The following is a 19,145-nucleotide window of genomic DNA, read 5'->3' as shown; positions in this document are numbered from 1 at the left end:
CTTTATATTAATAAAGTAATATATGAACCAGGTAGTTTATACATGGGGCTTTATATTAATAAAGTAATATATGAACCAGGTAGTTTATACATGGGGCTTTATATTAATAAAGTAATATATGAACCAGGTAGTTTATACATGGGGCTTTATATTAATAAAGTAATATATGAACCAGGTAGTTTATACATGGGGCTTTATATTAATAAAGTAATATATGAACCAGGTAGTTTATACATGGGGCTTTATATTAATAAAGTAATATATGAACCAGGTAGTTTATACATGGGGCACAGGTGAACCTGGTAACACTGTACGGGAGACCATGAGATTAACAGGACGGAAACCAGTCACTACAGTCACTACAGGACGGAAACCAGTCACTACAGTCACTACAGGACGGAAACCAGTCACTACAGGACGGAAACCAGTCACTACAGTCACTACAGGACAGTTAATAAAGTAATACTATGAACCAGGTTGTTTATATTAATAAAGTAATATATGAACCGGGTTGTTTATATTAATAAAGTAATATATGAACCAGGTTGTTTATGTTAATAAAGTAATATATGAACCAGGTTGTTTATATTAATAAAGTAATATATGAACCAGGTTGTTTATATTAATAAAGTAATACTATGAACCAGGTTATTTATATTAATAAAGTAATATATGAACCTGGTTGTTTATGTTAATAAAGTAATATATGAACCAGGTTGTTTATATTAATAAAGTAATACTATGAACCAGGTTGTTTATGACGCGATGTTGTAGTCCCAGTTCTGTCTCTAAACTTTCTTCGCATTCAAGTACTTCCCGGATGTATATGAGGTCTACGTGAATTACGTGACGATCAGACAATTCGAACTTCCGTTGACGCGACTCCGTCATTCTACGGCTCTGCCTCACCTCATGCCTCAACATAACTATTCCAACCAACGGAATGACGAGGACTAGCCAATCAGAGGCCGAGTAGAGCGGGTCATAGCATGATTCTTCATTTAGCCAGCGGGTCACCGGCTGGCTAGCCAAGTTAACGCGTTTACAAACACAAACACAGGCGTTAAAACGGCCTTTCTAACTGGAAGCTCACGAGCGATACACACGCTGTGAATACACTCCAACGTCCGATGCCGTGAATTCCTTTTACGTTTCACCGGCATCTTCCACTCCGGTTAGCTTTGCGTACAACACGCTAGCTAGTTAGCTGAGCTCATTTATCAAGTTAAAATAAACAGAGGCACCATTTTCACCTCTAGTGTGTTTGAGGTGAACAGTGTGGTTCGGACGCGGCTTCTGGTCGCTATTCCTTTCCGTGCGGCCGAAGGGTCGGTGTGACGTGGGAGTCAGGGCTCGGGTATAAGGGTGGCCTCCAGCGCTCTCCGGCGAAGTGGACCCAAGTGGACCCTCATGATACACAGCAGGGTTCGTTGATGCCTCCTTTGCTCAGCGATGTCATCTGCCACTGCCAATCCGACGAGACCCACCGAGGGATCGACCCGGGCGGTGGAGGCGGGCACGTCGGAGAACCCTCCTCAGCTCCCCCATCTAAACCAGTCGCCCACGCGGACCCCAGTCAGTCAGCGCATCCGTGTGACACATGTGGAGGGCCCGAGCAGGAGCACAGACTCAAAGTGTTGTTTCAAGTCCTGGATGTTAACGGGGATGGAGGCATTTGTGTCAACGACCTGACAATTGGGCTGAAGAAACTAGGAGTGCATCGCACTGAACATGAGCTCATGGTAAGTGGACGTGTTTCACATCACCTGCATGAGGCGTCCTGTTTTTGTCAAATGTTTCCTATCCGGTTGAGGAGCATCTCCCATTGGTAGATAACGTGCAGGAAGAAAGAACAATAATATGAACCACACAGCCAAACTGTAAGCAACAGTCAAGATCGACACGTGCAGTACAACAAAACACAGTAGAACTATTTTGAAGTCATGCAATTCAAATTTAAAATGTGTGTATATATGTAAGTCACCTAACAACAATGTGTAGGCCAAAAGTTGTGGTTGGTATCAAAGAGAGTGTCTGGGATATAGTCTTTGTTTCTGCAGCATTACAGTGGAAACACTCCAGTAGAACACGCATCTGGGTACCAAGATGGGTGGGGTGGGCAATAATTCATAACATTATTACATTACATTTAGCTCACGCTTTTATCGACATGGGCGAGCAGAGCCGGGGATCGAACCGCCGATCCTCTGATTGAACGACAAATCTGCTCACCAAAAAAAGGGACTCAGTCCGCCCTTTTCAATAATCAATAAAGACTCCAGAATTGAGAACAGGAATTACTATTTCACAAAAAACAATTAATAAACTAAGAGCCCAGATTTTGGTTTAAATGCTTTAATTGAATGCACAAATTACTAATTTGAGAGCATAAATTATGAAAATTAGAGCGCAAATGAGTTTGAGATCCATAATTGATTTCCTTATGTCCTTGAAACAATTACATATGGGTACAAACTATGGACACAACACAAATGGACAGGTGTTGGCTTTAACAGACAGTATCAACAGGCAGCCTGCTTCTCAGCACTACCAAGTCCAGGAGGTGTCAATGAGAACAACGGGGACATAAGGAAATCCATTATGTATCTAAAAGCCACATCAGAGCTTAAAATGAACTATAACGGCATCATCAGTTCTTGATCAAGCACGTTTCATTCAGGAAGGTTCAAACAATCCAATCCAAAGTTAGAGCACATCACTTCAGAGTTAAAACAACACAATAAGATAAGAGAGTTAAGGAAAATGTATTATTACAGATAATAATACAATGATGATATGGTATTTGACATTAACACATCTAGTTAAAAGCACATGAAAACTAAAAGGTTGGATTTATAAATTACAACAGAGAAGATTCACTACTCGTCAGAGAAGTGTCACTACTCGTCAGAGAAGATTCACTAATCGTTAGAGAAGTGTCACTACTCGTCAGAGAAGATTCACTAATCGTTAGAGAAGATTCACTACTCGTTAGAGAAGATTCACTAATCGTTAGAGAAGATTCACTACTCGTCAGAGAAGTGTCACTACTCGTCAGAAGATTCACTACTCGTTAGAGAAGATTCACTACTCGTTAGAGAAGTGTCACTACTCGTCAGAGAAGATTCACTAATCGTTAGAGAAGTGTCACTACTCGTCAGAGAAGATTCACTAATCGTTAGAGAAGTGTCACTACTCGTCAGAAGATTCACTACTCGTCAGAGAAGATTCACTACTCGTCAGAGAAGATTCACTACTCGTCAGAGAAGTGTCACTACTCGTCAGAGAAGATTCACTACTCGTCAGAAGATTCACTACTCGTTAGAGAAGTGTCACTACTCGTCTGAAGATTCACTACTCGTTAGAGAAGATTCACTACTCGTTAGAGAAGATTCACTACTCGTCAACTACTCGTCAGAGAAGATTCACTACTCGTCAGAGAAGTGTCACTACTCGTCAGAAGATTCACTACTCGTTAGAGAAGTGTCACTACTCGTCAGAAGATTCACTACTCGTTAGAGAAGATTCACTACTCGTTAGAGAAGTGTCACTACTCGTTAGAGAAGATTCACTACTCGTCAGAGAAGTGTCACTACTCGTCAGAAGATTCACTACTCGTTAGAGAAGATTCACTACTCGTCAGAGAAGATTCACTACTCGTCAGAGAAGATTCACTACTCGTCAGAGAAGTGTCACTACTCGTCAGAGAAGATTCACTACTCGTTAGAGAAGATTCACTACTCGTTAGAGAAGATTCACTACTCGTTAGAGAAGATTCACTACTCGTCAGAAGATTCACTACTCGTTAGAGAAGATTCACTACTCGTCAGAGAAGATTCACTACTCGTCAGAGAAGATTCACTACTCGTCAGAGAAGATTCACTACTCGTCAGAGAAGATTCACTACTCGTCAACTACTCGTCAGAGAAGATTCACTACTCGTTAGAGAAGATTCACTACTCGTTAGAGAAGATTCACTACTCGTCAGAGAAGATTCACTACTCGTTAGAGAAGATTCACTACTCGTTAGAGAAGATTCACTACTCGTCAGAGAAGTGTCACTACTCGTCAGAAGATTCACTACTCGTTAGAGAAGATTCACTACTCGTCAGAGAAGATTCACTACTCGTCAGAGAAGATTCACTACTCGTTAGAGAAGATTCACTACTCGTTAGAGAAGATTCACTACTCGTCAGAGAAGATTCACTACTCGTTAGAGAAGATTCACTACTCGTTAGAGAAGATTCACTACTCGTCAGAGAAGTGTCACTACTCGTCAGAAGATTCACTACTCGTTAGAGAAGATTCACTACTCGTCAGAGAAGATTCACTACTCGTCAACTACTCGTCAGAGAAGATTCACTACTCGTTAGAGAAGATTCACTACTCGTCAGAGAAGATTCACTACTCGTCAGAGAAGTGTCACTACTCGTCAGAGAAGATTCACTACTCGTTAGAGAAGATTCACTACTCGTCAGAGAAGATTCACTACTCGTTAGAGAAGATTCACTACTCGTCAGAGAAGATTCACTACTCGTTAGAGAAGTGTCACTACTCGTCAGAGAAGATTCACTACTCGTTAGAGAAGATTCACTATGCACCAACAACTAGAAAAGAAGTTTCTCACCCAAAAATACATTTTAACACACATATATATATATATATATGTGTGTGTGTGTGTGTGTGTGTGTGTGTGTATATATATATATATATATATGCAGTTACATTGTAGCAATATTGATATTACAGAGCTGTACTCCATTGTCTGTAATGAACAAATAGTATTGTGGGGTATATTTGCTGAAATAGAATTAGTTTGCAATTACATAACATGTCATTTAGCTGACGCTTTTATCCAAAGCGACTTACCACCATGTTACATTCATACACTGTAGAACAGCTACAGGGAACAATTCAGGGTTAAGTGTCTTGCTCAAGGACACATGGACTAGGGCGGGGATTGAACCACCAACCCCCTGATTGAAAGACAGACCTGCTGACCACTGACCCACAGTCGCCCTTTTCCTATACTTGGTTTCAGACTGAGGTTTGGGACATGCTAAAACATTACACATACTGTAACGTACTAAATAAATAAGCATGTCGGCATGGATTTCAGATGCAGTCTCAGACATTAAATGCCAATATACATTTGTGACCTGTTTCTTAACATTTCTGTGGGAACCAATGGGATTCTTCATTACTAAACTGAAAATCCCTCATCCCGGTGGGGAGAGACTGCGAGTAGGGCCTGGCTAATTTTATTTTGGACATGCTATAATTAAGAGAGCTCCTGTTTGTCAATAATCAATTATACTGGGATGTACTGTAAGCAGTGCAGTCAGTGAACCAGTTATGTGCAAAGCAGCTGGAAGTCATGGGGCGCTTAACACTATAGTTTTCCCAGCAGCAGGGACCCAGTGAGTGTTGAATGAAAACACAGCGGCGCTCTGTTGTCGGGTGGATGATAACGTGTGCTTGGAAGGACTCGGGATGATAATAATGACACAGGAGGATAATGAGGGAGATGGGAGGCATCACTCAGCAGATTTTTGGACTGAGGGAGGAGCGACCGAGGGGAAACCCTGCTCCTCACCAACCCCCTCCTTCTGCTCGGGCTGACACTTGAAAGCATGAATTAATTTCCATCCTGCAATACCGTCCTCTATTGGCTGAGGGGCTTGTTGCATGGCGCGACCGGGGAACCTGCTACTACGGGCTGCTGTGATTGGTCAGACTCGGCTGCAGTGAGGATGCAGGTTTCTGGAGGCTCTCTTTGCTGCATTTGGCTACTGATGCTGAAGCCAGCTTAGTCTGCTGCTGCTATCATTTAATCCTTCTTAACATGAGATACTTTTTCTACATGAAATGGAGAACTAATGCTTCAGGTGTATAAGTTAGATAGGAGCATTTAGTTTTGATCTGCTTCTTGTGTTGCATGTCTGGACCTGAGCCTGGACATCTGTCAACTGGGTCATTTTTATTTCATAATGAGAAAAAGATTCAGTACGAAGATAAGACGGAGACCCTAAGCTGGAGCAGTGAAGTGGAGGAGCCCTCTCTACGGTCCCACGTTGTCCTCTGCTGACCTTTGCAAGTTCAACTCTTTGATTTCAGCCAACACAAACCGTTAAGTGTCGTTAACCAGACACTAAGCCCCAGGCTGAGGATGATGAAGACTTTCCTGTGCCAGAGTCTTTTTAGCAGAACGCAGTGTAAGCCTGCCCAAACTCCGTTGCCAGGGGAAAAAGAGACGGAGGCTCCTGGGAACTACAGAGAGCCGCAAGCTGGTCTCCAGGAAAACACTGCACACTACCCTGACAGTAGAAATATCAGCACAAGTGTTACTCCGAAGAAGACCACAGTCTTCATTGTGATGACACCACCTCCAGATCAGGTAGGATACCGCAGGTGGCTTTAGCTCTGACTTTTATATCCAGCACTACCATCAAGTCAGTGATTTTAAATTGATTGATAAATAAATGTAAACTTCGAAGCTGCCAAGTGTAACTGAGCAGCTCCAAACATAATATTGTAGTGGTATGTCTCCTATACCTACTAACAACCTCTTTCAGTGCATCTATCAGTGGCCATGTATTGTTAAAGGCTATCAAAGAGAATTTGTTATCATACTTGAGAAAGTACGCTCACCAGAGCAATTGGTCTTTTAATTATTAATGGTTGATATACCAACCTTATCTTTGATTACTGGCACTAATAAAACAGTCAGCATAGTCAGGAAGTACACCATGCATCAACAATCCAGAAAAACATAAAGCAAATAACACTGGACATCTATGGCTAGCATGCGTCGGATGTTCTGCTGTTATTGGGTCACGGCCACATGCTTTGTTCACTGCACCAGGGCTAATAAGCACACCACCAGTATGAAGAACACTATTAAAGATATCCCTATAATGTTTACTTCACACATCTGAAAAACTTTTCCGAACCAGTAGCCCCATCAATATTGGATGGCAAGGGCATCTTAATGTTATCGGCGTATCGTTATCAGATCGGGACCTTGTGAAACGTAGTCATTCAGGAAATCAGTGGGGACACCCCTCCCCCGTCTAGACCACATGTGGATCAGATGTGTTTTTCAATGCAATGTCTCACACAGCAAATATGCTTTAAAGTCAATCAACTTTATTTGTGTAGCTCAAATAGCACAAGGACTGATCATTTCAAACTACAATAATACTATGTATGATAATATATCTGACAGGGTTCATTTAGCTGCTAGTACCTTTACCTTAGAAACAAACAAACAACTAACCACATGTACTTGTACTAAAGTAACATTTTGAATGTAAACTTTTACTTTTGAGGGTGTATTTATACTTTGCATCTTCCACATCTTACTTCTTCCCCTACTGTAGTTGCATTACAATGCTATGATAACTTCTTCTGACTTTGAAAATGGATGTAAAGGACTAAAGCATGCAACTGCTGCTTTGAGAGTAGTTCAGTGAGCTGGTTCCCTCAAATAGTGGCCTATGGACTGGTCTCCATCCTGTGAGCTGCACATGGTTGACTTATTGTGCCTTTTCACTAGCGGAGCGCATCATTTGTCAGCCTATTGCTCGGGTTCATTCTGTGAGAAACAAACATACATATTTCCTCTATGCCCTGCACACCCAGCCATTCCTTTCCTGCTGGTAGGAGTATATTCATGCTCCAGCTATCTCTAATTCTGTGTAGAAATCCTTCCAGTTGGCTTGGCAGGTATATTGGCAGAAAGTGCCGTGGACTGTCTTCAGATCACCAACATGATGGCGGTAAAGTGGTCCAAACTGCAGGCTGAGTCAACAGTGCACAGATGGCACCTCTGTCCACGCAGCTATAGGGCTGTTTTTATGTCAAAAAGTCAATATCCTTTGCAGATAATGTTACTGTACTGTAAATGCATCATACTTACTGAAATGTATTGACATTGCGTAAATACAACAATGAGCTGAGAATGAAGTCACTCAAAGGATTCTACTGTCTCTTCTCTCCTTCCAGAAAATAGTGAAAGCAGGAGATAAAGACCTGGACGGACAGTTAGACTTCAAGGAGTTTGTTCATTATCTCAGAGACCACGAGAAGAAACTGCGGCTGGTCTTCAAGAGCCTGGACAAGAAGAACGATGGTAAGGAACCCTGTTATGTCTGATGACTTTACATTACCTTCTGCTCCGCCAAAAGCAACTGCTGTGAGGGCTCCGGCTCGTCTCCATGATGTGACCCATGAATGTGAGATGGACGGCATCCCTCTCCCCGGATGGACAGAAGCAATAGATGTCATGTGTACAGATGAACAGAGTTACAGAGTTACATAAACACATTACATGAATATGACAGAAATGTATGAATGAGTAGTAGGCATGGACCACGATCCATGAAGGAGGGGAGGGGTGGGGTCATCAGCAGGGCCATTGAGGCAAGAGGCATCGCGACCAATGAGGGAGGAGGCACAAAGGAGGCAGGGCCATTGGGAAGGATGCCAGATCCAGGCCTGGGACTGGATGCAGGAAGCAGGGCCAAGGACCCAGGACCAGCTTCAGACACCTCCAGGTCCAATGGACCCTATGAGACGTGAAGTCACAACGACTCCGGGGAGGAAGCAGAGTTAATAAGGTGCAATGGAGAGATGTCAATTCATCCATAAGGAGAGAGAGAAGAGGAGATAGGTGCTCAGTGTATCCTAAAACATCCCCCAGCAGCCTATAAGCCTATAGCAGCATATCAAGGGGCTGGACCAGGGCAAACCTGATTCAGCCCTAACTATAAGCACTATTAAAGAGGAAAGTCTTAAGTCTATTCTTGAATGAGGTGACTGTGTCTGCCTCCAGGACTGAAAGTGGAAGCTGGTTCCATAAAAGAGGAGCTTGATAACTGAAGGCTCTGGCTCCCATCCTACTTTTTAGGACTCTAGGAACCACAAGTAGCCCCGCATTTAGTGAGCAGCTCTCTAGTGGGGTTCTAGTGTTTATTTATTTTTTCTTCATATTCTCCCAATTCAACTGCCTTTTTAGGGGCTTTAACATATCTCTAAACTTGTTAAATTTGTATCTGTTATTGGAACAATAAGTGTTTGTAGTCACAACCTTTTTTTTTTGAACTAGCCCTAATTGATTTCTAAATTAGTTTTAAGGATTTGTAAGTAGTAACTAATATTGTCGAATTAAATTAGTGAAGTTAAAAGTACAACATTTCCCTCTGAGATTTAGTGCACTTGAAGTATTATGTTACAAAAAATAGAAATAAGTATCTCAACTGTACTTGAATAGTCTAAATGTACTTGGTTCTAATCGATACTTTATCTCTTTTCTAGTCTTCTGACCACTCAAAGCTTATTAACACTACTTGTCATCATTCATCCATTCACTACCTAAGAAGGTGAATGCACATGAAACCATTACCGCAACCAAGCTCCAAAGAAGACGGCCTCCACCTGTAATGACCAATGCAATGAACAATACAAGACTATAAACAAAGACACATTCTACCCCTCCCTCACTTTTTTTAGCAGGTGGCATCAAAGACACAATTAAATTTATTTGTATAACCTTACAGCATAAATTGTGTAGGGGGGGTGAACTAACTTCATCTTTAATGAATGAAAACATGTCTGTGGTGTAGGGCGTATCGACTCGCAAGAAATCATGCAGTCTCTGCGTGACCTTGGAGTGAACATCTCTGAGGAGCAGGCTGAGAAGATCCTCAAGAGGTGAGAGTATGTGGATCTCAGCATTGGTCACCTGTTACATTGATGTTCTCCTCTTTCCTTCATTAAGGACTTTTCTATCAAACTGAATAGATATCATTTAGAATTCACTGCTGCGGACTCTTCCAGGGTTGTTCCACAGATTCAACCGACTTCTTTTAGCTCAATAATGACCAGTAATGTTACTGTGCAGTACTTTAATACACAATACAAACTGTAAGTCCCTCTATATTCAGAGTAAACTATGCCATCTAAAACAACATATTCACTTGGCCTCAAACAACATGCACCGCCTGTGTGCCTGTGCTCCATTCAACACCCAATCAGCTGCCACTATTCTGACCCAGCTCACCATTTAGTTCTGTTTGTGTGTCATGAAGCAGCGGGAACATCTTTACATTTGTATCGCTTGTTTTATATTATTTATATATTTATAAAATGTGTGTTTATTTATATATATATAAATAAAGACCTGTAACAACATCATTGAGTTTGTTACTGTACAGGCCTGCTAGCGTTGGGATTGGGACAACAACTCCCATGATCCCATGCTACTTTACAGACGAAAAACTGTCAAATAATATAGTAATTTCTCAAAAATAATGTATTGTTTTGCCTGTACAAAAACAAAATCACTTTTTATCAACATGCTTTATGACCAAAAACACTTTGAAGGACTGATTTCTGTACTTTTACAAGCATTTCTTCATTATCATGAACAAGACCAATTTGTTAAATATTATCTCACATTAAAAGTAAAATTACACTTAGCATATATACACATAAAATAAATTGCCATTAAAAACATGAAAATGAATTACCTGTCATTTTAATGGCAAACTTAAATCATAGCAACTATTTGTAAATCTAGAGACATAACTTTTTATGGGAAAATGTGAGAAAATACAGAACATATCCCGTTAAATAACTTTTCCTAACACTACTTTGTTTTACGAGAACTGTGCGTCTGGCTCATTGATCCTTGTCTAGTTCCTCTAACCTCCTGTCTGTCTTCTTCTCTCTGGCTGGTCTCAGAATAAGGAGGGGTCATATCTGGGCCCCTATCTTGTAGTAAGTAGTAGCTCCTGTAGTCTGCTTGCTCAGCCAGTGTTCACTGGTCCCCCGTCTGTCTAGTTACCAGGGGATGTTTTATTCAGTGATGTCAGATAACGAATGCAACAACGATCACATAAACAAATACATGCTGTGATAATATGGTGAATAAGTGCTACCGTTGTTGAAGTTCATTTTACTTTCCATCCCCAGTATGGATAAGAATGGCACAATGACGATTGACTGGAATGAGTGGCGGGATTACCACCTCCTGCATCCAGCAGGCAACATTCCTGAGATCATCCTCTACTGGAAGCACTCCACGGTAGTGTGTGTGTGTGTGTGTGTGTGTGTGTGTGTGTGTGTGTGTGTGTGTGTGTGTGTGTGTGTGTGTGTGTGTGTGTGTGTGTGTGTGTGTGTGTGTGTGTGTGTGTGTGTGTGTGTGTGTGTGTGTGTGTGTGTGTGTGTGTGTGTGTGTGTGTGTGTGTGTGTGTGTGTGTGTGTGTGTGTGTGTGTGTGTGTGTGTGTGTGTGTGTGTGTGTGTGTGTTGCAGAAGGTTGTTGTTGTTTTAGCTTGAAGGACTTATCAAAGTCATTCTAGATACCAGAAAGCCCTGCCCTGCTTTGTGCAGTAAAGAGAAGGTAACAACATAACGTGTATGGGATGTGAGAGTCCGTCAGTTAGTGGGGGTCCTGGTCTTTGTTAAGGTCTTGGTCCTGATGGACCGCAGCCTCCAGGGGCACGATCCTGTATCTGTAGTGAGCTACAGACACCAGTCCCTTTCTCATTGTACAGGCAGAGGAGCATTCAGAGAAAGACAATTAAATAGTTTGTAACTGCAGGTGTAAGACATTACATTTCTGGTAAATATTAATTGTATTAATAACACGCCCAGTGGGAGAAGAAATACACCCCATGCCACTCCAGTAAAGACCCATTCATACAGCACCTTCCTGTGTCACACCAAACATCTGGCCCTTGTGATCTCTGTATTAATACTAATAAAGAGACAGTTATCTCTGTATTAATACTAATAAAGACAGTTATCATCACTGTACTAATAAAGAGACAGTTATCTCTGTATTAATACTAATAAAGACAGTTTTCATTATACTAATAAAGAGACAGTTATCTCTGTATTAATACTAATAAAGACAGTTTTCATTATACTAATAAAGAGACAGTTATCTCTGTATTAATACCAATAAAGACAGTTATCGTCTTTATGCTGCGTTATGTGTGAGCGCAGCATAAAGACGCTCACACAGCGTTATGTGTGCTGTGGTACAAGTTAAGAAGATGGAGCATAAGCGTATTGAGCCCACAAAGTCTAATAAAAGACTAACTCTAAGTCTTCCTCCTCAGATCTTTGATGTCGGGGAGAGTTTGTTGGTGCCTGATGAGTTCACAGCAGAAGAGAAGATAACAGGAATGTGGTGGCGACATCTAGTGGCTGGAGGGGGAGCTGGTGCTGTGTCTCGAACCTGCACTGCACCACTGGACAGGCTCAAAGTCCTCATGCAGGTAAGCCCAACACACAGCTGAGCTGGGGACAGTGAAGTAGTGATCAGTGTGAAGACATGCCGACTGTCCTGAGCCCTCCTGCCTCTCCAGGTTCACTCCTCCAAGAGCAACAGCATGCGCATCACTGGAGGCTTTGTCCAGATGATCCGAGAGGGCGGTGTGAGGTCACTGTGGCGAGGCAACGGCATCAATGTCATCAAAATTGCCCCCGAGTCTGCTATTAAGTTCATGGCCTATGAACAGGTATGCACTGCTCCAGCTCTGACTCCATGACGCTGTTTATTTCTCTCTCATTTTGTGTGGTTGCATAACAAGAAATGTCCTGTCTGTCAGATGAAACGGTTAATTGGAAGTAACCAGGAGACGTTGCGCTTTACAGAGAGGCTGGTGGCCGGCTCTCTGGCTGGACTCACCGCTCAGAGCAGCATCTACCCCATGGAGGTCAGAGACCACTGACACTCACTTTAAACAACAAAGAAGGATTGTACTCATTCTGTAAATGTTATGGAGCGATCCATGACTGCAGTGGATCATATGTTTGTATTGTGACTGACTGCCCATTTTAACTTTTAGCCTTGAACCATCATGTGAAACTGTACTGTGACCTCCCATCTGGAGGAAATCAGATCTCCACACGCAGACTCACAGACCTCCAGTTATGCAAAAAGTGTGAGCAAGTCATTTATGTAAATGAGGTTCATTTTAATATGAAAAATGTTGCTCGGCATTTCTGTATTAGTCTGTTTGTTTTCTCCAACTGTTGGACAACCAAGTGGTGCTTTGCTTCATCAGGAGGCCTGACTCCCTCTCTGTCCTCAGGTCCTGAAGACCCGGTTGGCCCTGAGGAAGACGGGCCAGTACTCGGGCATCGTGCATTGTGCCAAACATATCTTTCAGAAGGAGGGAGTGGCTGCTTTCTACAAGGGTTATGTCCCCAACATGCTGGGCATCATCCCCTACGCTGGCATCGACCTGGCGGTCTATGAGGTGTGTTGTTGTTGTTGTTGTTGTCAAGGGCAAGAGTAGTTTGTTGTTGTGTGTTTATCTCCCTCTGACACCTCGGGTTCCTCTGTCAGACCCTGAAGAACTCGTGGCTGCAGCGCTACGCCACAGACAGTGCTGATCCAGGAGTGTTTGTGCTGCTGGCTTGTGGCACCACGTCCAGCACATGTGGCCAGCTGGCCAGCTACCCGCTGGCCCTGGTCCGGACCCGGATGCAGGCACAAGGTCAGGCTACTGTCAGTTAGAACCATATAAAGATGTGATTATGATTGATTAGCCATTAGTTAGGCGCCTCGTGCAGGAACATTGTTTTACTCTCTTACCTTCAGGCTTCTTCCTTCAGGAGCTCCATGTCAGACCTGCAAACTTGTATTTGTATAAACCTCAAATCATCAGTTTCATCCTGATCAATGGAACTTGAGAAGGTTTCCATTATGGTCATCTGTTTTGAACAGATGACCATAAACAACGTCCTCGGACTATGTATAAATATAGTAATGCTCCTTAAATTCCTCGTACGCGTCAGTGAAGACTGAAATGTTCATTCACATGAGGTCCATTTCTTTATTTCCTCATCTTTAATTCTGAATGCTCTCCTCACACTGAGGCTGCGTTGTTTACAGCTAATGCAGTTCAACCTCTGAACTGTTCTCCTGCTTTACCTTTAACATTAGAGCACCATTATTATTATTATTATTAGATAACCGTTTAACCATTTTCCAGTTCAGTGACCTTTTGAAGTATTTCAAACATGTAGTATTTAAATGTATAAATGGCCACTGAAGAAGGATAAGGCTCCCAGCAGGGGGTTATTGTTTCCAACAACAGCGTGTCGTAGTTCCTCATAATCTCCACAACGTTTCATTTATTTTGTTTATTAATGTCCTTTTATATTTATTTTGGACCAAAGAAAAAGTTAAGAAGCACGTGAGCATTTGTAAAGGATAATAAGTATTCCATCATTAATATCTGCTACTATTAAAGTCACTGTATTCAATCCGGTCCTTCAAATATTTCTGAATGAACGTCTGTCACCTCAGCAAAGAGTCCAAGAGAACAAATAGATTAAAGAATTGTGTCTGCTTCTCAATAATATCGTACTGTGTGTGCATACATCATATTTAGTTTGCATAGCCTGTGGTTGCTGTTTGTAAAACCACGCTAGCCGCACACACAGGCACACACAGGCACACACAGGCACACACACGCACACACACGCACTCACACACAGGCACACACGCACACACAGGCACACGCACACACAGGCACACACATGCACTCACACACAGGCACACACACGCACTCACACACAGGCACACACAGGCGCACACACACGCACTCACACACAGGCACACACAGGCACACACAGGCACACACACGCACACTCACACACAGGCACACACGCACACACAGGCACACTCACACACAGGCACACACATGCACTCACACACAGGCACACACACGCACTCACACACAGGCACACACAGGCACACACACGCACTCACACACAGGCACACACACGCACTCACACACAGGCACACACATGCACTCACACACAGGCACACACACGCACTCACACACAGGCACACACAGGCACACACACGCACACACACGCACTCACACACAGGCACACACAGGCACACACACGCACTCACACACAGGCACACACACGCACTCACACACAGGCACACACATGCACTCACACACAGGCACACACACGCACTCACACACAGGCACACACAGGCACACACACGCACTCACACACAGGCACACACAGGCACACACAGGCACTCACACACAGGCACACACAGGCACACACAGGCGCACACACACGCACTCACACACAGGCACACACACGCACACTCACACACAGGCACACACAGGCACACACACGCACACACAGGCACACTCACACACAGGCACACACATGCACTCACACACAGGCACACACAGGCACACACAGGCACGCACACACACGCACTCACACACAGGCACACACAGGCACACACACGCACACTCACACACAGGCACACACGCACACACAGGCACACTCACACACAGGCACACACATGCACTCACACACAGGCACACACAGGCACACACAGGCACACACACGCACACTCACACACAGGCACACACGCACACACAGGCACACTCACACACAGGCACACACATGCACTCACACACAGGCACACACACGCACTCACACACAGGCACACACAGGCACACACACGCACTCACACACAGGCACACACATGCACTCACACACAGGCACACACAGGCACACACAGGCACACGCACACACAGGCACACTCACACACAGGCACACACATGCACTCACACACAGGCACACACACGCACACTCACACACAGGCACACACGCACACACAGGCACACTCACACACAGGCACACACATGCACTCACACACAGGCACACACACGCACTCACACACAGGCACACACAGGCACACACACGCACTCACACACAGGCACACACATGCACTCACACACAGGCACACACAGGCACACACAGGCACACACACGCACACTCACACACAGGCACACACGCACACACAGGCACACTCACACACAGGCACACACACGCACTCACACACAGGCACACACACGCACTCACACACAGGCACACACAGGCACACACACGCACTCACACACAGGCACACACACGCACACTCACACACAGGCACACACGCACACACAGGCACACACGCACACTCACACACAGGCACACAAGCACACACACGCACACTCACACACAGGCACACACGCACACTCACACACAGGCACACACATGCACTCACACACAGGCACACACACGCACTCACACACAGGCACACACAGGCACACACACGCACTCACACACAGGCACACACAGGCACACACACGCACTCACACACAGGCACACACACGCACTCACACACAGGCACACACAGGCACACACACGCACTCACACACAGGCACACAAACACACACACAGGCACACACACGCACACTCACACACAGGCACACACACGCACACTCACACACAGGCACACACACACGCACACTCACACACAGGCACACGCGCACACTCACACACAGGCACACACGCACACTCACACACAGGCACACACACGCACACTCACACACAGGCACACACGCACACTCACACACAGGCACACACGCACACTCACACTCACACACACACACAGGCACACGTGCACACACAGGCACACACAGGCACACACACGCACTCACACACAGGCACACACACGCACTCACACACAGGCACACGTGCACACACACAGGCACACACACGCACTCACACACACGCACACACACGCACTCACACACAGGCACACACGCACACACACACACTCACACACAGGCACACACGCACACACACGCACACTCACACACAGGCACACACATGCACTCACACACAGGCACACACACGCACTCACACACAGGCACACGTACACACGCACTCACACACAGGCACACACGCACACACACGCACTCACACACAGGCACACACAGGCACACACACGCAGGCACACACGCACACACACACACACACGCACACTCACACACAGGCACTCACACACAGGCACACACAGGCACTCACACGCACTCACACACAGGCACACGTGCACACACACACACACACAGGCACACACACGCACTCACACACAGGCACACACGCACACACACACACTCACACACAGGCACACACACGCACTTACACACACGCACACACACGCACTTACACACAGGCACACTTACACACACGCACTCACGCACTTACACACAGGCACTTACACACAGGCACTTACACACAGGCACTTACACACAGGCACACACACTCACTCACACACAGGCACTCACGCACTTACACACAGGCACACACACAGGCACACACACGCACTTACACACAGGCACACTCACGCACTTACACACAGGCACACTCACGCACTTACACACAGGCACACGCACACACAGGCACTTACACACGCACACACACACGCACTCACACACAGGCACATGCACTCGCACACACACGCACACACACACACACACACACATCCCGCCCGCCATTCAGATGCAGAGTCGGTGGGCTGTTCCGGTTTTCCTGACCAGGTCTGGACCTGGTGAGCAGGTCTGGACCTGGTGAGCAGGTCTGGACCTGGTCACCATGTCCGGACCTGGTGACCAGGTCTGGACCTGGTGACCAGGTCTGGACCTGGTGACCAGGTCTGGACCTGGTGAGCAGGTCTGGACCTGGTGAGCTCACATCTCCATCGGGGCTCGGAGAACAAGCCGACATGCTGCAACTGGCGTGGCGATTTTGTTCCGACCTTTTCTTTAGACCCTGGTCCTGCAACAGTATCATTGTCACTTAAAGAAGGAGGAGTTAGTATTCAACTTGTACTAAAATCATAAACATTAATGTTGGGCCCAAGCCACATATCAAAACTTAAATCATTAATGTTGCTGCAAGACAGCTTTTTAAAAAATAGATTTGATTGTTTGAGGGGCGTGTGTAGTTGTGATTTTATTGTGACTTAAAACTCCAGATTGGAGCATCTTTAATACTATTATAATGATGTTCATGGTGCATATGTCTCTGTTTTCCTCAGCTACCCTGGAGGGGGGCCCTCAGATGAACATGACCGCCCTGTTCAGACACATCATTAGGACCGAGGGGCCCAAGGGACTCTACCGAGGCCTGGCCCCCAACTTCATGAAGGTCATTCCATCCGTCAGCATCAGTTATGTGGTGTACGAGTCCCTCAAGATCAGGCTGGGGGTCCAGTCCAAGTGAGAAGGGAGGCAGGCGGAGACCAAGAGGCCTGAGCTGAAGACTTCATGTGTCGGCCTCTAAAAAATAAACGACACATTGACGTACGATATATGTGAAATCCCAGGCTTTGAAGGAGGAATGAAGAGGAATCAGAGCTTGAAAGCTTCTGTTAGCTTCTCTTACTTATGTCTTTAAGCAATCCAGAGTTCTATAGCATATATATTTCTATAATTCATTGAAGTACCGGTGAAGGAGCAGTGCTGCTGGTCTGTGAAGGAGGAATCTTTGTCTTTAAAGGGCTTTGCTACACAAACTGAAAGTACATTGTGCATGAGTACATCAAGTTTCTTTGAGTAGCGACATGTGACCACAAGCAGAAAAGAGAGGTCTCCTGAATTTCATCAAACTTACATCTGATCCCAAATATGGAGTTCGACGGCACATTCAGTGTTTCAGAAAGAAGCTCAGAAGCTTCTCAGAGGCCTCCATTCCTCCTGGATATTATCATACTATCTTTTCACAGGTGTAACATCAGGAAAACAATATCACTGGCTGGATCTTGAAGGAGTATTTCACCCGTTTGTTGGCTAAAGACATTCTTTATGATCAATAAACAGGACCAATGAGATGGAGTTCTCTTGTGCCTTGTGTGTCTCTCTTACATATATCACTATGAAAGGTGGAATCTGTGGAACGTTGAATGCACTTTAAGGTACTCCGCTTTAATTCCTGTTTAGTTTAAAAAAAATTATTTATGTATTTATTTTAACAATAAAGAAGTCATGACTAAAGGTACCTTTTTGATTTTAGAGAAATGAATGTTCAATACTAAATTAAAGAAAATAATACCATCATATGAATAAATGGTCTAAAATATTTAACCAACGTTTTGTGAATTGATTGGAGAGATTATTAAAACTACCCATTTTAATGTTTTGTCATCCTTCATTTGTTGGATATCAGTTTTATTTGTTGATATAAAATTATGCATTTTACAGCTGCTCAACATCAACACATCTGGAGATGTAAATAGTACTTGGTTTACCTCTGGAAT

At 44.4% G+C, this 19,145-nt stretch overlaps 1 protein-coding gene across 4 annotated transcripts; it reads left to right on the top strand.

Moving 5' to 3' along the window:
• Positions 1-898: 898 nt before the first annotated feature.
• On the top strand, positions 899-18,882 carry slc25a25b (solute carrier family 25 member 25b). 4 transcript variants are annotated; one of them, XM_034546345.1, is made up of 11 exons: positions 899-1,742; positions 6,194-6,397; positions 8,008-8,134; positions 9,627-9,714; positions 10,978-11,089; positions 12,130-12,288; positions 12,379-12,531; positions 12,622-12,729; positions 13,108-13,275; positions 13,365-13,515; positions 17,928-18,882. In XM_034546345.1, the coding sequence occupies exons 1-11, from the start codon at positions 1,434-1,436 to the stop codon at positions 18,110-18,112; spliced, it is 1,764 nt and encodes a 587-aa protein (XP_034402236.1). In that variant the 5' UTR covers positions 899-1,433; the 3' UTR covers positions 18,113-18,882. The 4 variants fall into 4 exon arrangements, with proteins under 4 accessions (XP_034402236.1, XP_034402237.1, XP_034402238.1 ...); XM_034546347.1 differs by having other exon boundaries at positions 1,629-1,742; positions 5,954-6,397; XM_034546348.1 differs by having other exon boundaries at positions 1,631-1,742; positions 6,243-6,397.
• The last annotated feature ends 263 nt before the right edge of the window (positions 18,883-19,145 follow it).

The sequence above is a fragment of the Cyclopterus lumpus genome, chromosome 12, assembly GCF_009769545.1.
Source record: "Cyclopterus lumpus isolate fCycLum1 chromosome 12, fCycLum1.pri, whole genome shotgun sequence".
Taxonomy (NCBI): Eukaryota; Metazoa; Chordata; class Actinopteri; order Perciformes; family Cyclopteridae; genus Cyclopterus; species Cyclopterus lumpus.
This window is presented reverse-complemented; position numbering and strand designations above follow the sequence as displayed.